The sequence below is a fragment of the Pelophylax lessonae genome (assembly GCF_965119305.1).
Source record: "Pelophylax lessonae genome assembly, chromosome: 5".
Taxonomy (NCBI): domain Eukaryota; kingdom Metazoa; phylum Chordata; class Amphibia; order Anura; family Ranidae; genus Pelophylax; species Pelophylax lessonae.
Genome location: NC_138772.1, coordinates 427607666 through 427630209, shown reverse-complemented (window position 1 = coordinate 427630209; position 22544 = coordinate 427607666). Strand labels below are relative to the sequence as shown.

General features: G+C 43.3%; 1 protein-coding gene across 2 annotated transcripts in view; it reads right to left on the bottom strand.

Annotated features, from left to right (window-relative positions):
- TGS1 (trimethylguanosine synthase 1) overlaps positions 1 to 22544 on the bottom strand; it is an 83140-nt gene that overhangs the window by 14816 nt on the left and 45780 nt on the right. For both annotated transcript variants that reach the window (XM_082259142.1, XM_082259143.1), the window contains exons 12-14: positions 18906 to 19049; positions 14587 to 14803; positions 10324 to 10402 (exon numbers count right to left, since the gene is read on the bottom strand). In XM_082259142.1, the coding sequence (XP_082115268.1) occupies positions 10324 to 10402; positions 14587 to 14803; positions 18906 to 19049 (440 nt within the window). The remainder of the gene's footprint in view (positions 1 to 10323; positions 10403 to 14586; positions 14804 to 18905; positions 19050 to 22544) is intronic.

Genomic DNA, 22544 nt, shown 5'->3' with positions numbered 1-22544 from the left:
GCTCTGCGTACCAAGACCAACGAGGCCAGTCTGGAGCCACCAGAATCAACTAAACATTCTCCACCGCCATCATGCGGAGAAACCTCGACAAAAGCTGTATCGGAGGGAAGGCATAAATCAGCTGATACTGGCTCCAAGGAGCTACCAATGCGTCTGTGGCATCAGCCAGAGGATCACGAACTCTGGCCACAAACCTTTGCACCTCTTTGTTTAGCTGAGATGAAAACAGGTCGACCTCTGGGGTCCCCCAACGGACACACAGGAGACAAAATACCTCTGGCTGAAGGGGCCATGCCCCGTGATCCAGAACCTGATGACTCAGGTAATCCGCTTGCCAATTCTCCACTCCCGGAATGTGAACTGCGGAGAGAGCCGAAACCTCTTCTTCCACACACGTCAGAATCTCGGCCACCTCCTGGGCCGCCCGGGCACTCTTTGTGCAACTTTGATGATTGAGGTAGGCCACAGCCTTGGCATTGTCTGATTGGATCCGAATCGGGAGACCGAGCAGTCAATTTGTCCATAGATCAGACAAATCTCAATTGCTCTGAGTACCAGAACATCGATCGGTAAAGGGGACTCCTATGTCGACCAGACTCCCTGGGCACAGGGGTCGTCCAGCACCCTGCCCCAGCATGACAGGCTGGCATCCGTGGTGACCACCGTCCACAGCAGTGGTAGAAAAGACTTGCCCTGACTCAGGGCAGGCGACTAAAGCCACCAACAGAGAGTTGACCTCGTGAGTCGGCTCAAAACTTATCATCCAGTCTAAGGACTGTAGATCCTTGTGCCACTTAACAAGAATCTCCATTTGCAGAGGCCTGGATAGAAACTGAGCGAATGGGACCGGCTTGAAGGTTGACACCATCAGACTCAGGGCTCTCATGCATGTTCGAAGGGAAAAGAGATCTCTTTCCAGCAGCAATCAGATCTCTTCCTGCAACTTCTGAAGTTTGTCCCCGGGAAGAAAGACCCTCACCACGGAGGAGTCCAGAGTTAGTCCCAGGTAATCCAGTCGCACCGACAAGGTCAGTGCAGATTATTTGATTATCCACCTGAACTCTTGAAGGGTCTGAACCCTGATTGACAGATCGCCCAACAAGGCTGGGTGAGAGTTTGCTCTCAACATGAGATCATTAAGATATCCTAGGATCGAAATCCCTATTTTGTGAAGCAATGCAAACACCGGCGCCAAAACCTTGGTAAAGACTCTGTCAGCAGAGGTGAGACCAAAGGGTAATGCCGCAAACTGAAAGTGCTCCTCCGCCACCGCAAAACGGAGATTACCTCTGGGGTCCCCCGTATATATGTGCAGATACGCATCTTTAATGTCGAAGGAGGATAAAAAATCCCCCTGATCTAAAGACGCTACTACCGACCGAATGGATTCCATCTGAAACTACTGCACCCACACAAAGCGGTTCAGAGACTTGAGGTCCAAATTATCATGCACCTTGCCCTCTTTCCTGGGCACCATGAACAGGTTGGAATAAAAACCTTGAAAAATCAGTCCTGCAAGTGACCCAACACAATCACTTCTTGCGCAAGGAGGTCCTGCACTGCCTCCCTGAGATCCTTTAAGCGATCTGAAGACAGACAAAGATTTGAGGGAAAGAATCTGTCTGCCGGCAGAGACCGAAATTCAAACTTGTACCCGGAACTAATCGGTTTGTGAATCCATTTGTCCCGGATCAAGGACATCCAGGGTTCTTGAAAGAAACGCAGACGTCCCCCCACCCCAGAAAACGGATGAGGGCGCCCCTACATGCAGAAGAGGAATTGTCCGCCGAACCAGACTGAGTGGTTCTTGGCTTACCCGACCAAGCCTTTTTGCTCCCTCCAGAGGCCCTGAACGTTTCAGCTTTCACTTGGAGAATAGGAGAAGAAGAGTACTCTTACCCCCCCCCCCCCCGTTAAGCTTTTTATCAACTCATCCAAGGACTCTCCAAAAAAATCGCTCACCCAGAAAGGGGGGGATCTGTTAAGGCTTTCTGTAAGCCTGGGCAGCCGACCAGCTATTAAATCACACAATGCGGCGTACGGCAATACCTACTGTTAACCCTCTGGCAACCAGAGGGGCCGCGACCAAGGACGCATCACACAGAAACACCAGGGCCTGGGCCATATGGTTCAAGCGTTCAAGTTACCCCTAAGCACTTTAACCCATACCGTCTGTGAAACCAGGACACCAAGATCGTTTTTTGTACCGAACCCGCCAAAACATGGAGGTGGCGGTTAAAGGGATTCCACCCGTCTGTCCGCCGGATCCTTGAAGGTCGGGGAATCTTCCACGGGTACCACAGTAGATTTCTGGAAACAGGGTGGTCCACCCTAGGTGGCACAGTCCAGCAGTTCAAGACCAAGTGAGCAAAGGGATAACCGCGTTTAAAGCGCTCAGGCACCCCGCCATTGTTCATTCACAATATCGTGAAATTCCTCGGGACAAGGAAACACCTGACCCGATTTCTGGGCTATGCCAGAGCCAAAGCTACCCGCGTTCCTGACTGTGTGGGCTCATCAGTCAATTGTAAAGTTTCCCTTACTGAACAAATCAGTGCATCCACCATAGCGCATTCCTGCGCTGCGGCTGAGGACAGGTCCTCTTCGCCATCCGAATGCGAGGACAGGAATCCCTCAGGGAGGGGGTTGTCCTTGGCGACCATATCAGTCTCTCAGTCAGAAGACAGAGAAGGCAATGGCCGTTTTTTGTTTGTAACATGTTTCATGACAAGAGCAACCGGTGATGCCAGACTTTCCAATGCTGCAGAAAAAGACACTATGGACTGCGAGCCAGACGTACTGGCAATCGCACTGAGGGGGTCTGATGGAGAATTTACCACCTGAGACTCCATTTTGCAATGGGACAAAAAAAGTGCACTGCCCCTTTAAATTCGCAATCCTGGTCCGCACCGCCCGATCGCACTGTACTCGGAGTTACCCTTTGAACAGCGGCAGGTAGAGTGCGCAGGGAAAGCCCGGAAAAGACCCCCATACTGCATCACCTCACAGAGGAACCAGCAACGTCTGCAGCATGGAGAACTGAGCACAGGAAGCGATGTCACAGGAAGTAACATCAATTCACAAGAGGCCGAACTGCCTGTGTAGCTCCAGGCTACAACAAAATGCCACTAATACAACTGCATAGTAAGCCCAGGGAAAATGGCCACATCACCTCACACACAAGGAGCCGATGCCCACACCTAAGATGGCGGCCGAACGATGCCATGCGGTCAGGACTCCGATACAAGGCCACACCAGGGATTTACCTAAACAGACCCCACAGGATAAGGTACCGCTGTATACCCCCACCCCTCGGGCGCAAGGGGCCTAATATAGCGCCCCCATGCGGGAGCAGGGAGGGCAGGGCCGGGATCCTGATAGGCCAGAGGGATCTTTTAGCAAAACGGGGTCCTATTATCCCCAGGAGTAGGCCCACATACCCCCCTAGAGGCCACTAGGGACATGGGGGGCTCAGTTTACTCACCATACTATGGACCGGGAGGGCTCAGCTTCGGACAGACCACCTCCCTCCCTGAGTGGGGGTGCTGTCAGCCGAGGGGGTACGCTGCGACCCGAGGGGTACAAGGGCGTCTCATGTCATTGCGTCCCGGCGAGACATCCACACGCAGGCTCGTCCCCGTCCACAGGGGCTCTGTCGTGGCGAGGGCCTAGTAAGGGACTATAACCTGCTCACGATCGTTGGCCAGGCTGGGAGACCGTAAGGATCTAGATTATCCAGTGTGAAACCTCAGTCAGCTGTCGCTTGTACTTCACCAGCAGAATCCCCCTGACACTAGCTAGCGTTAGTGAGGAAAGAGAAATAAACAGAAAAATTCTTAAAAGACCAAAAAACTCAGACCGAAGTCCCAGCAGGAAACCTAGGTCCTACTCATTCACTAGGCAGCAAGAAACTGGCTTGTGGCAGAGTGTGTGTGAGGTTATGCCGTGAAGGACAGCCCCTGTAGGCGTGTCAGTGAATTTTTTCCTGCCTAGTACCACTCTTATATGGGGCAGCATAACCCTATGGTATAAGAAGCATAAGAGCTGCGTCTGTCAATGGACGATAGAGAAATCTTATTTTTTTACTTGTCCTAGTTTTAACCCCTCAAACATCCAAAAACAGTACAATCGGAGGAGCTGACATTGTTACCAGGCCCAACAGAAACTGGGGACTGCAATTTAAAGAGCCATTTGAAGGAACAAATACCTAAAGATGGCATCAGATGGGGCCGAAAAAGTCCACTTGGTAGAAATTAGAAAATGTGTGAACAGAAGACCAGGCGGCAGCCTTACAAATCTGGGAAACAGTTACCCAATTATGAAAAGCCCAAGAGACACACACAGTCTAGTAGAGAGAGCCTCAAAAGGAAAGAAGTAATCCCTTTCCTGTTGTAAATAGCCCTCTGTTAACTTCTTTCCAGCCACAGCTAAAAGCTGTAATATACCTCACTTCCAGGTTGTTATTAGGTAGGGGAGATCAGCAAATGGACATTCGCTGGTCTCTATTCCCCTCTACCAGCTGTTAACATATGCCATAGGTCAGCAGAAAAAGGGTAAAAGCAAATGCATCCTAAAAAACATGGCTGGATCCACACAAAAACAGATACAAAGCCAGTTCTTAGGGGAAGCAAAAAACTTAACTGAGTGCTTTCAATCTCTATTGAGAAAGAGTTGGTAAAGCAGGTCAAAAAGCGAAAGTCTTTGCCTTTAGAAGTCCTAAACAACCCAAGACTTGAAACAGCACTGGTAAAAGCTACAGGCTGATATAGTTTCAGAGGTAAGCACAGCATCAATAAGATAAGTTCATCAGTCAAGGATCTCAGCGGCTCAAAATTAGTCTCTACAGATCAAAAACTGCTAAGGGCCACTGATACATCAGATCCAGCACCTGCTGGAGAGATCACGGGAGAACAACATGCTTTCAGCAAAAAAGTTGGTAGTTTGGATCATAAAATCCTGCATGATGGTGGTAAAAAACCTCAGCCAAAAAGCCAGAGGACTGAGCCACACCCGACAAAGCCAGAGGGAAGAGACTAAAGTAGCAGAGAACAGCATGACTCTGGGCTGCAGATGTTAATCACCTTCAGTAGGTACAGTGACAGCAGCCCCCAACCCATTAGCAGTAAGTGAGCTGTGGGAACCCCGTACAGCAAGACAATACCCTTCACATCTGGAGTCAGACATGTTGTTTTACTCACGAAACTCAAACAGCTAGTAGCAGGTGAGGCTTAGTGGATTGGGGTTGGATGGCTGGAGGTGACCAAAGTCACTGTAGGTGGACAGCAAGAAGATGCTTCCACGGTGCTATACGTATGCGCTCATGTATGACATTTCACCCAGCAGATGACCCTGGGACCCTCTGTCCTATAGCATTAACCCTCTCTGCAGAAAAGCTAGCAGTAAACAAATGTCAACACCTAAAGACCTAGTGCTTGGCTCACCCAGTTTATTTCCCAAGTCTGTCTTTAGAGACAGGACAAGTGTAGAAGCAGTGCCAGTGGCTTAGGACCTGGAAAAACGCTCCGCAGCTAATTAAACCAGAACACAATCTGCACAGTGTTCTACATAAAACTTAGTGCGCAAAGGTCACTTCCAGGCTCACCCTGCAGGGTCTGGATGCTGGGCGGTCAGGTGTTTGGCCGGTCTGGATTACTGCATATTCGAGGGGAAACATCCAGCAGTCTTAATTGATTAAAAAAGTGCTAGTAAAATAACCGACTGATCTTTATAACAGCAGAGCTGAAGAAAAGAGGCTTATCCACCTTTAACACTAGCAAAAATCTGAGGCATGCTGGTAGTAAGGGGATTTATACCCTCAGCTGCCCTACAGCTTTTGTTTGCCAGTGTCCAATGCTCCTATAGGCAGAAATATAACCCAAAGGTGTAAGACTTCCTGTGTCCCTTAACCACTTCCTCTCCTTAGGCTATTTATAAATGGCCTAAGGTTGAAGTAGTTATATCAGGATCATGGTTGAGGCTACAAACATGATCCCAGTATGTTTTGTTTTCAACAAACGATTCCCTACAATGCAAAAGTGATCCAAGCACTGGATCACTTTTACAGGTGGCGAAAAGGGTGCAAACCACCACCCTACCCCATTGCCACCATAACTCCCTGATCGGAGAGGAGAGCCCGGTAAGGATGCGACTGATGTCATCCGCTTCATGGCACACAGTGAGTGGAACAGATGTTGTTCTTCCTACTGAGTGACGTCAGAAAACAGAAGTGACGAGGATTTTGCCACTTCCGGTTTCGGCCTCATGTAAACAAGCAGTTACCGGCTTGTGAAAGCATCTGATTAAACCGATCTTGGTTTGATCAGATGCTTTGAAGGCCAGAGGAGAGATCTGGGGTCTAATCCCAAGGGATGTTGTTCATCAACATAGGTCCTGCATGCAAACGGTGATCACAGCACACGTGAAGTATCACTGCAAACATGAGCAAGAGCAATAATTCTAGCACCAAATCTCCTGTTTAACTCCAAACTATTAACCTGTAAAGTCTTTTAAAACATCGTCTACAGAGATATTTTGGTACTTTAGTTTGGTGCCATTCCAGGGGTATACGCAACTTTAACAACTTCAAGGGTTTAAGTGTGCTCCTAAGGAATGTTCTCTAACTGTGGGGCGAATTGACTGACTGCAGTAAGAGAGAGTGTTGCTGATTACTAGAACACAAAATCTCTCCCTTCCTGTCTGACACAACAGCCCTCTGCCTTGTTTAAATAGGCAGGTGGCTGTTCTGTCAGTCTCCTTGACAATCGTGGGAGGCCGGCGGTGTCTAATCACAGACCGCGCGCGCCCCCTAGAGCCTTAAAGTAAATTCATGTACATATACATGATTTTGTGCTTAAGGGCCGCCCTGCCGCAGTATATGTACGGTGGGCGGTCCTTAAGTGGTTAAAGTGTGACATGTTCGGTATCTAATTACTGGGCGTGACATCATCTTTTAAATTTTACCAAACAATTGGGTATTACATTGTGTTTTTGTGCATTAAAATTAATGAAAGTTACATACATAGTTACATAGTAGGTGAGGTTGAATAAAGAAAATAGTCCATCCAGTTCAACCTGTGTAGGTGTGTGTGGCTGTAATCATCTCACATAGCCCTGAATGTTCTGATCCTTGAGATGTACGTCTAAGAGTCTTTTGAAAGCCGCCATACTTCCCACAGAAACCACCTCTTGTGGTAGAGAATTCCACAATCTTGTAGCCCTAACAGTAAAGAACCCCCCACGTTGCCTGAGGTTAAAACGTTTCTCCTCTAATTGCAATTTATGCCCTCGAGTCCTCATGCATTCCCTTCGACTGAATAGCTTTTTTTCTAATCTTAGATCCCCATTGAGATATTTATAAATTGCTATCATGTCCCCCCTCAGGCGTCTCTTCTCCAGGGAGAATAAATCAAGCGATTGCAGACGCTCTTCATAATTAAGGTCCTCCAATACCCTAATCAGTTTAGTTGCCCTTCTCTGGACTCTCCCCAGCTCCAACACATCCCTCCTGAGGACTGGCGACCAGAACTGGACAGAATACTCCAGATGCGGTCGGAGCAGAGTTTTATAGAGTGGAAGGATTATAGTCTTATCTCTGTAATACATCCCTTTCTTTATGCATGCTAATATTCTGCTGGCTTTGGCAGCTGCCGCTTGACATTGCATGCTATTGCTTAATCTATCATCAACCAAGACTCCCAGATCTTTCTCCATTTTTGATTCCCCCAAGGGTTCCCCCCTAAGGTGTATTGTGCTTTTAGTGTATGTTTGCAAAACTGTGCAAATATCGTGTGACATAAAAATATACAACACCCACCATTTTATTCTCCAGGGCCTCTGCTCAAAGAAAGTATATAATGTTTGGGGGTTCCAAGTAAAAAAAAAAAATGTGGATTTTTACATGAAGGAGAGGAATGTCAAAATTGGCCCAGACTGGAACTGGTTGTTAATGGACTAGATGAAGAACAATTTGCTTAGGAAAACCTAATACAGTTGTCAAACATAAAAATAATTTTTTGGGTTTATATACACTTTAGGCTTCCCATTTGCTAGGCGGCTTGACAGGGTTTTAGAATACTTCAGTATAAACACGTTTTTTTTTAAGTATTTAGAAACAGTATAACACTATGGCTTCACCATACGAACAGCTGTATTTTATGATGCCAAGTACACCTGACTCTCAATGGAGGATGCTTTCACATAGTCAAATATACAGTGGATTTTAAAAGTCTGAGTCAAAAAATGAGACAAGGATAAATCATTTCAGAAATGTTTCAACCTTTATTCCCCGTTCACGCAAAGGCGACCTGTGAGGCGACCTGGTCGCCTCACAGGTCGCCTCCCATAGGGAAGCTGCGGACCCGTTCTAATAGGAGCGACACAAGTCGCTCCGACTTAGAAAAAAGGTCCGGAGATTCTTTGGGGTGACCTGGAGGCGACCGCCATAGACTTCAAATTTATGAAGTCCGTGGCGGCCGCTCCGAGGTCGCGGCGCGCTGCTCGCACCGCGACCTCGGAGGTTGCGGTGCGAAGTAGCGTTGCTTGTATGTGAACGGGGGCTATATGTGACCTATAAACTGTACAACTCGATTGAAAAACAAACGGAAATCTTTTGGGGGGGGGGGGGGGGGGAGTAAAAATAAAAAACTTAAAATAATGTGGTTGCATAAGTTTGCACACACTCTATAACTGGGGATGTAGCTGTGTTTAGAATTAAGCAATCACATTCAAACTCATGTTAAATAGGAGTCAGTACATCATTAAAATGCCTCCGATTAACCCCAAATAAAGTTCAGCTGTTCTAGTAGGTCTTTCCTGACATTTTATTAGTTGCATCCTACAGCAAAAGCCATGGTCCGCAGAGAGCTTCTAAAGCACCTGATGGATCTCGTTAAAAGGTATCAGTACAAAAGAAATTCTAAATTCCAGCTACATTTTGCAAAAACACATCTGAATTCTCCCAAAAGCATGTGGGAAAATGTGTTCTGATGAAATCAAGGTTGAACTTTTTAGCCATAATTCCAAAAGATACAGTATGTTGGGTGCAAAAACAACACTGCATATCACCAGAAGAAGAACACCACACCTACAGGATAGCATAGTGGTGGCAGCATCATGCTTTGGGACTGTTTGTCTTCAGCTGAAATAGGGGCCTTAGTCAAAGAAGAGTGAATTATGAACAGTTCCCAATACAGGCAGTTCCCGGGTTACAAACATCCGACTTACAAATGACTCCTACTTACAAACGGAGGGAGACAACAGGAATTGAGGAGAAATCTACCCCTAGGAAGGGAAATTCACTCCTGTAAGAGTTCTCATGGGAAAAAGGTGTCTCCACTGGAGCTTTATCACTAAACCTTGTTTCCACAACCATCCAAAATTTTCAAAATCCAGTTGTCATAGGGACAGAAAGTGAGGTGAAATCTTCTGAACAGGAATACAGACAGCAACAAAAATGTTGTAGGGGTGTTAACCCTTCCCTATGCTATCCAAAAAACATAATTATTATTTTGGCTGGAGCTACACTTAAAAAATTTACCTGTTCCGACTTACAAACAATTTTGACTTAAGAACAAACCTACAGTCCCTATCTTGTTTGTAACCCGGGGACCGCCTGTACCAGTCAATATTGGCACAAAACCTTCAGGCTTCTGCTAGAAAGCTGAACATGAAGAGGAACTTCATCTTTCGGCAGGACAATGACCCAAAGCATACATCCAAATCAACAAAGGAATGGCTTTACCAAAAGAATAAAGTTTTGGAATGGCCCAGCCAGAGCCCAAACCTAAATCTGATTGAAAATCTGTGGGGTGATTTGAAGAGGGCTGTGCACAGGAGATGCCCTTGCAATCTTACAGATTTTGAGTGTTTTTGCAAAGAGTGGGCAAATGTTGCCAAGTCAAGATGTGTCATGCTGATAGACTCATTGAAAGACTGAGTGATGTAAAAAAATCAAGAGGTGCTTCAGCAAAGTATTAGTTGACGGGTGTGCAACCATATAATTTTAGTTTTTTTTTTTTCTTTTTATTTCCCTCCATCTAAAAGATTTCAGTTTGTTGTTCAACTGAGTTGTACAGTTTATAGGTCACATTAAAGGTGGAAAAAGTTCTGAAATGATTTATCTTTGTCTCATTTTTTTTACATCACAGAAACCTGACATTTTACCAGGGGTGTGTACACTTTTTATATCCACTGTACTATACATTCAATCAAAAACAAAAATGCATATATGCAATATACATACAATACCCCCAGTTGTGTTCTGAAAAGGCATAAATGGATATACAGTCTTTCACGCAATATTTCATAATTGTAAACAGAGCTTACCTGCTCAACATCAGTGTTACGTGGAATAAAATAGATAATGTTTTTTGTGATCTTCTGGGAAAGCTGGAAAACTTCAAAGGTATCAGAAGTGTTAAGGAAAGTAAGACCAGTCGGTAGGGCCTAAAACATAAGTGCTCGTCAGTCTATCACATGACTGTGCTTTAGTGCCGGTTGACATTGGTGCGATGCGGGAACCCTGCGAATGTACTGTGGGTTCCCGCATCGCACCTGACTCGCAGGCAGTTCACACTGCCATATGTGAACTACTGCGAGTGTCAAAACAAAGTTAATGACACCCCAGATTAGTTTGCATATCGCAGTGCGAACTGTCAATTCGGACAGGAATCGGATTGCATAGGTGTGAACACCCATGTGATCAAATTCTGGTGCGGACCAAAAAAAGGGTCCTGTGCAACTTTGGTCTGAATGCAAACCTGACACATTCCACGCAAAACTCCAAAAACTGACTGGACAAAATTATTGGCCCCCTGTATTTAATATTTGGTAGCACACCCCTTGGAAAAAATAATTTAAATCAATTGCTTCCTGTAACCAATAATGAGTTTCTTACACCTCTCTACTGGAATTTTGGACCACTCTACTTTCGCCAACTGCTCCAGGTCTTTCAGATTGGAAGGGTTTCTTTTCCCAACTGCTGTTTTGAGATCTCTTTACAGGTGCTCTATGGGATTTAGATCTGCACTCATTGCTGGCCAGTTCAGTATTCTCCAGTGCTTTATCTTAAACCATTTCTGAGTGCTTTTTGATGTGTGCTTTGGGTCATGGTCCTGTTGTAAGACCCATGACCTCTGACAGAGATCCAACTTTCTGACACTGGGCCATACATTGCACCCCAGAATTCTTTGGTAGTCTTCAGATTTCATGCACAGTCAAGACATTCAGTGTCTGAAGCAGCAAAGCAACCCCAAAACATCAGTGAACCTCCACCATGTTTGACTGTAGGGACGATATTCTTTTATTTAAAGGCCTCGTTTCTTTTTCTGAAAACAGTAGAATGATGGGCTTTACCAAAAAGCTGTAATTTTTTTTCATTTGTCCACAGCACATTTTTCCAAAAGGATTTTGGCTTCCCCGGGGTAAGTTTTGACAAACTCTGATCAAATTGTCCCTGGAAATTATTTCCAGGGAGATTAGCTACAGTGCCATGGGCTGGAAACGTCTTGACAATGTTGCGTAAAGTGGACACAGGAACAGTCCACTTTGCGCAGAACAACAGGACTTGTAACTTTGAGATTGTCTATACAATTTTTTTTCTCAAATTCTCTGACAATTCTTTGCTGCTTTTTCTCTTCTTCATGCTCTGTATGGCACTCAGACACACAACAGAAAGGTCAATTATTCACTATTTTAACTGGTTGCCGGTGTGATTCCTATATTGTCAGCATGTTTTAAATGATACAGATGAGTTTAATTACAAATTATAGGAGCATCACAAGCTTGGAATGCAATTATTTCTTACAATTTTGAGAAGGTGTCAATTTTGTCCAGTCCATTTTTGGAGTTTTGTGTGGAATAGTCAGATTTGACTTTTTGTTTCTCCACTTTTTTGTGCCATACCAATACACATGAAAGAAATAAACACGAGAATGCCTAAACATTTCTAATTGCAACAATTTTCCAGGCAAAGTGGTGCATTATCTGACAGAAATGCAGGGGTGCCAACATTTTGGCTTTGACTGTTTATCTTAAAATTGATCACATCATCAGTGTCATCATACAACTGGTGTGGCGGTGGTCAGAGACACCGACCAGTGACAGTATGTAAAAAAAAAAAAAAAATGAATGACCTTTTAGGCCCCTTTCACACAGGCGGACCGTTCAAATCTGCCTGTTCGTTTTTTTTTGGCGAATCTGAACGGTCCCCCCATGCATTCCTATGGGGCATCGGATGTCAGCGGAGACATGTCCGCTGACATCCAACCCGATCAGATCCGTCAAATCTGGACGGATGGAAACCCTATTTTCCATCCGTCCAGTGGATCGGATCGGATGAGAACGGACCGACGGTCCGTTCCCATCCGATTTCCCCCATAGAGATGCATGGGGAACTGACAGCTGTGTCTCCGCACACAGCGAGGAGACACAGCTGTCATTCTCCTGCTCAGCGGGGGATTGGCGGATCGATCCCCCGCTGAGAAAAGCGGAGTCCGTTTGACGGACTACAAGTGTGAAAGAGCCCTAAATTACTTTTGTTTTTCTTTTTCTTTTTACCATTTCTTTTAACACCCTGTGACCAGAGCAATACAGTGTTACCATTGTAAAATTGTACTACTCTGGGAAAGTAATCAGGTTTTGCATATTTGCATACCTGTGATTTTCACTGTTATAAGCAACCATTTTTACTGCATGAAAGTGATTCATTCAGTGTTTACTATTGGGGTTAGCTGTGATTGGCCACAGCTAATAACATGGTACAAATAAATAATATAAAGGTACAGTGCTTGTTAAAAAAATCAGTGAATAATTCACTAAATACCGTGCACACATATAAAATAAATCCATGTGCCAAGTGCCAAAGCAGGTGCAATTAATTAACATAAGGTGCAATATATCAATAATAAAGTGTCACTGTGCTACATACAATCAAATAAATAAAACATTTATAAAAGTTTAAAAAAAACTTTAATTGGGAATTAGCATAAATAAAACTCACATATTTCAGCACAGATAGCTGTGCGGGCTATGGGCGCTTATCTCATCCAGACTCGGAACGGGATGACGGCTTCCTGGTTGCCGTGGAAGTCTCCGCCCCCTATACGTGTTGCGTCACCGGTCAACAATGATTCGACTTCTTCAGTAGGGGTCAACCGGTGTTGACCGGTGACGCAACACGTATAGGGGGCGGAGACTTCCACGGCAACCAGGAAGCCGTCAGCCCGTTGTGAGTCCGGATGAGATAAGCGCCCATAGCCCGCCCAGCTATCTGTGCTGAAATATGTGAGTTTTATTTATGCTAATTCCCAATTAAAGTTTTTTATAAAACGGAGAGCATTAGATGTGTTCTTGCCTCTCTCTTCCTTCTATGCCATACAGGCGGTATGCCACTAATGAGCTGGTGATTGTTTGAGCTGTTACATTCAAGCCATTGGATAGAGCCCGGGTATGAGCTTGAGGAGGAATATCTCTTAACCCCTGAGAGGAATTGCTTTTTTTGACCTAGTGGTAACACACAGGTCAAAACCCCAGGTGAGAGGCCATTCTTTGGGTGTTGGTGGCGAGAGCACTTTCTTTGGAAGCACTGGTTAAGCATTTTATCACTGCGTGTTTACACCAGGGAAGAGGCCATGTTTGAGGGACGTTTTATCTTTATATGCACTTTTTGCTTTGAATCATTTATATGGTTGATCATAAGCACTTTGTCACTTTATTATTGATTTTATTAATATCATTATACATTTTTATATTTACTTGATTGTATGTAGCACAGTGACACTTTATTATTGATATATTGCACCTTATGTTAATTAATTGCACCTGCTTTGGCACTTAGCACATGGATTTATTTTATGTGTGCACTGTATTTAGTGAATTATTCACTGATTTTTTAACAAGCGCTGTACCTTTATATTATTTATTTAAATTTTGGCTGCTGTATTGCACGTTAAATTTATTTATAGCTTGCGCTGATTTATCACTTTTTACACAATAACATGGTACAGATTTGCTGTGATCGGCCCTGTCTGCACCATGTGATCACTGTGACCAATCACAGAGATCAACACAATTGTACATAATGGCATGAATCAAAGCCATTCATTGTGTACAGTTGTCATGTGATCTGCTGTGATTGGTCACAGCAATCACATGGAACCAACGACCAGTACACTGATCAGTCATCCACTGTCATTCGTGTGGCACGCGTGAGGTGTGTTCTGGGAGTACGTCTCCACCCGAAACGAGGTATATGCCGCCTAGCCATTATTTGTTTACAGACCGGGTGGGAACTGGTTAAATATGTCTTAGTAAACCCTGCCTTTATTTATTTATTTTTTTACGTTTGTACATTCTTAAAATTAATGTGATTGTTTTGATTGAAGCGAAAAACTCTAAAAGAAAAAAAAGAAGGCTGCTCTAAAAGAAAAAAAAGAAGGCTGCTCTAAAAGAAAAAAAAGAAGGCCTTATTTGGTAATAGATGAGGGTATCTACAGTAACACAGTGGTTATGAAGAATGAAAGTATATGTATCTATATAAAGAATATAACAGATAGTTTACATTACATAAAGACATTATGTAAAGGATATCCATCAAGATTCATCATGGTCTTGATGTCAAAAATATCAGCGCTGACATAGTCTGGACCTCCCCACGGCGGGCTGAGGAAAACAGCATCTGCCTTTAAGTCAGCAGCAACACACATGTAATCTGCACGGATGAACTCGATCTGATCTTCTACTCCATACACCTGGGCATTGTTGTAAGCTAGATCCAATTTTACAGGGTCAATATCTACAGCAATAACTAGAGAAAAGACAAAAGAATGTTATAGAGGTAATGTAAACAGCATAATAGCTGCATATGAACAGAAGTGTACCATTTACAAGCACAGGCTAAATTAGTACAGTTGTTCTAAAATAAATGTGCATGTCTGCTCCTACTTGTAAGTGTTATAATCCGGCTATTCTTAACATTCTCTAAAAAAGGTCTCTTATGCACACAGGTGCCTTATAATGTAAAATTGTGTGCATTTTCTGTCTATATGTAATGAGATATGGAAATTTTGCAAACTTACCACTTTTTCAAACCAGTGCAACCAAAAATAAAAATGACTTATATTTGGAGCATGTATCCTTTTAAATCCTCCAGGAGATATTTTAAAATGGAATGAAAAGACATGAAATAAACCTCTATAGCTACTAAACTGGTAATGTAAATGGAGTGCTGCCACCTAGAGGTGACTACCCATATAGGCAGATATTCTCATTCAGAAGATGTAGATTTGGCCTTCTTTCTCCCTGATGGGCAGTAAGGCAACCCAATTGGCTCACCAATACAGAAAAGCAAGGAGCAATCTAGCTGAATCCATATGTGTATGCATAATATGTGGCACGTCTGCCGACACGTGTGCGTACATTACATTTACATTCCTAGTTGAGCTTTTTTATGATGACAGGTTTACATGAAAAAATTGCAAAACTAAAGCTTTCTGTATTCAGAAATAGGAAAAACACTCAAAACATATCCCAATCTATCTGCACTGCCTGGGAAAAAACATTGGGGCATGTTAACTCCACCCATCCTACAATTAATTTTTCAGCAAAAATATTCCTGAAAACTTGCACACATTATCTTAGTTTGGCGTTAGACGGAATTAATGGACTCAATAACCCTTATTTTACACCTGGTAACCAAAATAACCCTCTTTGAATGGCTAGGTACAAAAATCTCCCTGTCCCCAAACATTACACCCTCCAGTGATGAATAGTTCCTAATTTACAATATTTTGATGTTACTTTCAAGAATGGAAAAAAGATATCAAAAGTAATCCACAGACTGAGCCATGGCATAGGATTGAGCAACATGATGACATTACTAAGTAAAAGTTAACAAGAATGACAATCGTAATATGCCAATTATCACTAAATGTTGTCCACAATCAAAACACTTGTACATCAGGTTATCATTAAAAACTGTCCTATTTGGAAGTCTTTTTGCTTTTTACAGCACTCTGGACAGTGGTTTACTAGCCCTCTAAAGCTGCAATTTTCTCTTGTTTGAATTGCTGTTCTAGGTGCTCGGAAAATCGCCATTACGATAAATGGTCTAAATGTGTCCCAATGGTTTAAGGCTGCTGTCTCCAAACTGTGGACCTTTGCTTGTCTTTATCCAGCCCTTGAGGCACATTATTCTTGCCCCTGGCACCAACAATGGAGCTTAACTCCTGCCACTGACGCTAACGATGAGCCTTTATTCCTCCCACTGACACCAACGATAGGGCACTATTTATCCCCTTAATACCAAAAATGGGGCATGGTTTACTCCAACTGGCCACTGCCCGGCCTCCCGGGCAGTAAACTAGCCCTTTGTTTAGAAAGTTTGGAGACCTCTGAGGTAAGGCCCCTCCACAGGTATGGGCACAGATTTTTTTGTGCATATGCAGAAGATTACCTACCAGGAGACCACAGCAGTTAAGATATGGCAGGAGTGAGGACAGATACAGTCAGGTCCATAAATATTGGGACATCGACACAATTCTAATATTTTTGGCTCTATACACCACCACAATGGATTTGAAATGAAACAACCAGAGGTGCTTTAACTGCAGACTTTCAGCTTTAAGTTGAGGGTATTTACATCCAAATCAGGTGAACAGTGTAGGAATTACAACAGTTTGTATATGTGCCTCGCACTTTTTAAGGGACCAAAAGTAATGGGACAGATTAACAATCATAAATCAAATTTTCACTTTTTAATACTTGGTTGCAAATCCTTTGCAGTCAATTACAGCCTGAAGTCTGGAACGCATAGACATCACCAGACGCTGGGTTTCATCCCTGGTGATGCTCTGCCAGGCCTCTACTGCAACTGTCTTCAGTTCCTGCTTGTTCTTGGGGCATTTTCCCTTCAGTTTTGTCTTCAGCAAGTGAAATGCATGCTCAATCGGATTCAGGTAAGGCGATTGACTTGGCCATTGCATAACATTCCACTTCTTTCCCTTAAAAATCTCTTTGGTTGCTTTTGCAGTATGCTTCGGGTCATTGTCCATCTGCACTGTGAAGCGCCGTCCAATGAGTTCTGAAGCATTTGGCTGAATATGAGCAGATAATATTGCCCGAAACACTTCAGAATTCATCCTGCTGCTTTTTTCAGTAGTCACATCATCAATAAATACAAAAGAACCAGTTCCATTGGCAGCCATACATGCCCACGCCATGACACTACCACCACCATGCTTCACTGATGAGGTGGTATGCTTTGGATCATGAGCAGTTCCTTTCCTGCTCCATACTCTTTTCTTCCCATCACTCTGGTACAAGTTGATCTTGGTCTCATCTGTCCATAGGATGTTGTTCCAGAACTGTGAAGGCTTTTTTAGATATTGTTTGGCAAACTCTAATCTGGCCTTCCTGTTTTTGAGGCTCACCAATGGTTTACATCTTGTGGTGAACCCTCTGTATTCACTCTGGTGAAGTCTTCTGTGGATTGCTGACTTTGACACACATACACCTACCTCCTGGAGAGTGTTCTTGATCTGGCCAACTATTGTGAAGGGTGTTTTCTTCACCAGGGAAAAAATTATTCGGTCATCCACCACAGTTGTTTTCCGGGGTCTTCCGAGTCTTTTGGTGTTGCTGAGCTCACCAGTGCGTTCTTTCTTTTTAAGGATGTTCCAAACAGATGATTTGGCCACACCTAATGTTTTTGCTATCTCTCTGATGGGTTTGTTTTGTTTTTTCAGCCTAATGATGGCTTGATTCACTGATAGTGACAGCTCTTTGGATCTCATATTGAGAGTTGACAGCAACATATTCCAAATGCAAATAGCACACTTGAAATGAACTCTGGACCTTTTATCTGCTCCATGTAAATGGGATAATGAGGAAATAACACACCCCTGGCCATGGAACAGCTGAGCAGCCAATTGTCCCATTACTTTTGGTCCCTTAAAAAGTGGGAGGCACATATACAAACTGTTGTAATTCCTACACCTTTCACCTGATTTGGATGTAAATACCCTCAAATTAAAGCTGAAAGTCTGCAGTTAAAGCACATCTTGTTTGTTTCATTTCAAATCCATTGTGGTGGTGTATAGAGCCAAAAAGATTAGAATGATGTTGATGTCCCAATATTTATGGACCTGACTGTATGTAGAAGACTTTTTGGAATGGGGGGGGGGGGTAGAATTGGTTAAAGGATGACAATCCTAAAAGTACTGTTTAAACTAATCTCTCACATTAATGTATTACAACATATGTATTTTGTGCATCATTGTCATTTCTCTGGTTTTCCTGTTCAAAACTACCATGGAAGCAAGGAAGCTACTTCTGCATGCCTCCTTATACACCAATGTCTTTTTGGTCTCCTATGCTCGCACTAAGGACTTTTATAAATGTATGTTATGTAAACTGTTTTATCCTGCTGTTTAGAGAGCTGCTTTGGCTAGGTTTCTGAATGTTTAGCATTTAATTTCATTTTTCAAGGTCAGCTGCAGCTAGAGATGCAAGTACTGCTATACTTTCCTGGGTTGCGATAGACCTGACATTAGGAACCAAAGAAAAATGACAGCAGGAATCCAATGGCTATGACAATGCTGGATAGCATCTAACTAAAACTAGGTTGAATTCTAAAAAATAAAACAATGCTGGTAGCTAAAGTTGACCAAAAAATTTCAGATGCCTGGTAATAAATGCATGTTAAAAAAAAAAAAAAAAAAAACTAACTGTAATTGAGCCCTTTCAGCTTATATTGAAAGCACATTCCCAATTGTTCATATTAGCTGTTAGCTCCTGAACTGGACTGGCTGGTTCATCCACATAGCTTTGTTCATCTTAGGTTGAAGAGCAGCATTAAATAAACTGTACAATGTTAAAATAGTATGTTTTAAACTCTAATTAAGGCTTACCTCTCATGCCTGCCAAAGCAAACTGGATGGCATTTCCACCCACGCCACAGAAAGCGTCAACTACAACAGCATTGCTAATGCACTGGCGAACCCGCTGTGCGATGTGCTCTGCAATCTTCTCTGGGGTTACTGAAAACCAGCCTTCTACAAAGTATAGAACAGGAATAGTATTCGTATTATACAGTGTACTCAATGCCCTGTGGCTTAATAACCTACACAAAAAGGGAATACTGGATTACAGCTTTTAGGTTTCAGGGCCATTACTGATTTACAATGAATTAGAAAATAATAGGATATTTTTACCTGTAAACTTTTTTTTTGAGTCAACTGGGTCACAGGAAGCTTTTAACCTTTGTGGTGTACTGCCTCCTACAGGAGGACTGGATACTATCAAGTAAAACTACTAGTATGCCTCAGTTATGTAGCAAAAGCAGTACCCGGATCTGCATCATAAACAGGGAGGGGTGCGACCCGTGTCCCTCAATGGACTCAAAGAAAATTATTTTAGTATAATATTTAGGATTTTTGTACTTACGGATAAATTATTTCCTTAGGGTCCATTGAGGGACACGGAAATGTAGATACAGTTGAGTTACACAGTCAGCTACAGGAAGAATGAACTTTGGCAAACAGAAAAATGTTATGCCAGCACCCATACTTCCACCCGGTGTACCTCAGCAAAACCATGAGAATGAAGAGAAACACTGAGGGGTGGGACCTGTTTCTCACAATAGACTCCAAGAAAAGGTTTTCACATTTCTTGTCCATTGAGGGACACATGAATTTAGATACATAGATATACAGTAGATATAATTTTGTCTTAGATATAATATAGTCTGAGTCTGGAAAGTCATAGCACCATCAACACCCCTCCTTTCTACTTCATCCAATCACAGATTGTATTCACTGAAAAATTTCTGTGAATGGTGGCAGCATGAATATAAGGTGCCCCTCCCCTGTGGTCAGTGTGTGAAACAGGGAATCCGTTAAGCACAGCACTTTGCATACATACATTGGTTCAAGCTGGACTATTGTAAACATTCAATAAGGATCATACCTGGAGTTAACTTTTGACATCCATAATAAACTAATTCTATTTGTATTCATGTATTATTTTAAATTACAGAGTGTGTAATGTCAGCTGTCAGCATGATAATTTTTCCTGTCATTAGCAAATGCAGTATTTAACCACTTCAGCCCCAGAAGGGTTTACCCCCTAATGACCAAGCCATTTTTTGCGATAAGGCACTGCGCTGCTTTAACTGACAATTGTGCGGTCGTGCGACGCTGTACCCTAAAAAAATTGATGTCTTTTCCCCACAAATTGAGCTTTATTTGGTTTGCGCAAAAGTTATAGCGTCTACAAACTAGGGGATAAATGTATGGCATTTTTTTATTTTTTATTGTTTTTACTAGTAATGGCAGCGATCATCAATTTTTAGCAGGACTGTGACATTGCGGCGGACAAATCTTACACTAAGTGCCGGTTCACACTTGTGCGGATGCGCTGATCGCATGTAATTCGGAGCCCACTGCTCCTTCATTACATGCGATCTCCTGTGCGGATGCGAGTTCAACTATACACTTTGTATGGCTGAATTCGCAGCGCATCCGCAGCAAACTCGCACATGAGGCATTTTTTGAGCCGCCTCAGAATCGGATCGCACAGTGGTTCACACTTGTGCGATCCGATTCTGTGCGAACTTGCAGATCGCACTGCGATATGCGATCAAACTGGTGGTGTCGTTAACATTTAATTGACACCCCCTGCGTATCGCATATGGCAGTGTGAACTGCCAGATATGCGGATGCGATGCGGGATCACGCTGCATATTCGCAGCGTTTCCGCATCGCACAAATGTGAACCGAGCCTTAGTGACACTTTTTGGGGACCAGTGACACCAATACAATGATCAATGCTAAAAATAAAATGCACTGTTACTGCATAAATGACACTGGCAGGGAAGGGGTTAACACTAGGGGTAATCAAGGGATTAGGTGTGCTCCTGGGGAATGCTTTCTAACTGTGTGGGGATGGATGTGCTAGAGGAAAATAGATATCTGTGTTTCAGCTTAGGTAGTACACAAAATTTCACTTTTCCTCTGTGAAAGAACAACAGTCTGCCTTATTTACATAGTCAGACAGCGGTTCTGTCATTCTCCTGCACGATTGCGGGTAGCTAATGGCTGTCGCGGCCACCGGATCTGCTGATTGGCTCCCGCTGTGTCTAATCACAGCAGGAGTGGCACGCCCCCAAGAACCCCTGCACAAAATCACGTACCTACACATGATTTTGCGCAGCCGGGCCGCCCTACTGCTGAATGTATGCGGTGGGCGGTCCGAAAGTGCTTAAGCACAGTATTAAGAACATGCAAACAAGAATGCTTTCACAACATGTATCCTTTTTTACATTGCTTAGGGCAAGTTAATTAGCTTTGAACATTTACCAACTTACATTTGGTTTGCGTGCTCATTCCGTTTAAAAAATTCCCATATGCTATAAAATTCAATATATATTTACCCAGCACGGACAAAACTTTGGAAGGGGTTGCATACTCCTCCACACTGAATTCCAAGTTACTGCTACCTATAGCTCTACAGTACTAAACAACATCACAATATATATTTCTACCTTTTGTCCACAATATATAGAGAATATCTCTCTAGAAGTTAAGGTACTTTTAAGGGAGTGACAACGTAATTGAGATGACCATATACAACAAAGGATTTTATATAAAATTGCAAAATGTATTTATATTAAAAATAAGCTAAAAAAATATTGATACAACAAAATCACATTCGCAGAAAGACCTGTACCATTACGTATGTAGACAATCAAGTTCACAGATATGGTCCAACATGTTTTGCAGAACTTCAGGTAACCAAATTGTACATCTACATTTTGAGATTTCAAAAATAAGAATATGTTATGCACCTTAAGTTATCTTTTATACATTTTTTTCATATAGGTTACATAAACATACAATAATAATCTTAATGCTCGCCAACAGTCCATATTCAATTGTTATGGTCTCCAAACCATGCGGCATGACCACGGCCAGATAACAGTCTAGTCTGTATGGTAGTCATTTAATAGGATTACAAAAAAATATAGGTTATATCCAGTCAGAATGGGACTATGCGCTGGGAGCCGCCTAACCTAATATGCATACAACTGTTTCTAACCCTGGGTGTCACTAAGGAAAATCACGTCCCACACACGTTCTCCCCCTAAGACTGTGTCCACCCCCATCACCGAGTGACCAAAGGAGTGCATCCCTATTCTCACTATAAAGGGCTAATTAAGTGTCATGAATGTGTAGCACACACCCTTTTTTTCTTCCCTTCTCCCCCATATGTCACATCCGGGCCCCAAGGTATTTGCACATGCGCGAGTACTAGAACACAGCCAGACAACGATAGCCAACAAGACCGTCCCATGACACTCGCATAGCGCCACCACCGGCCAAAGAGGGAAATACTGACCACATATAGATGGTAAGGAGAAAGGAACCGGATCTCCCCTATCCTGGCTTGGCGCCCGGACATCCCCCAATATACAACAGGGCCGTACTTGGCCCAGCCTGTCACACGGCTCAGAAAACACAACAATACAAGAACCAACATTGTTAAAACAA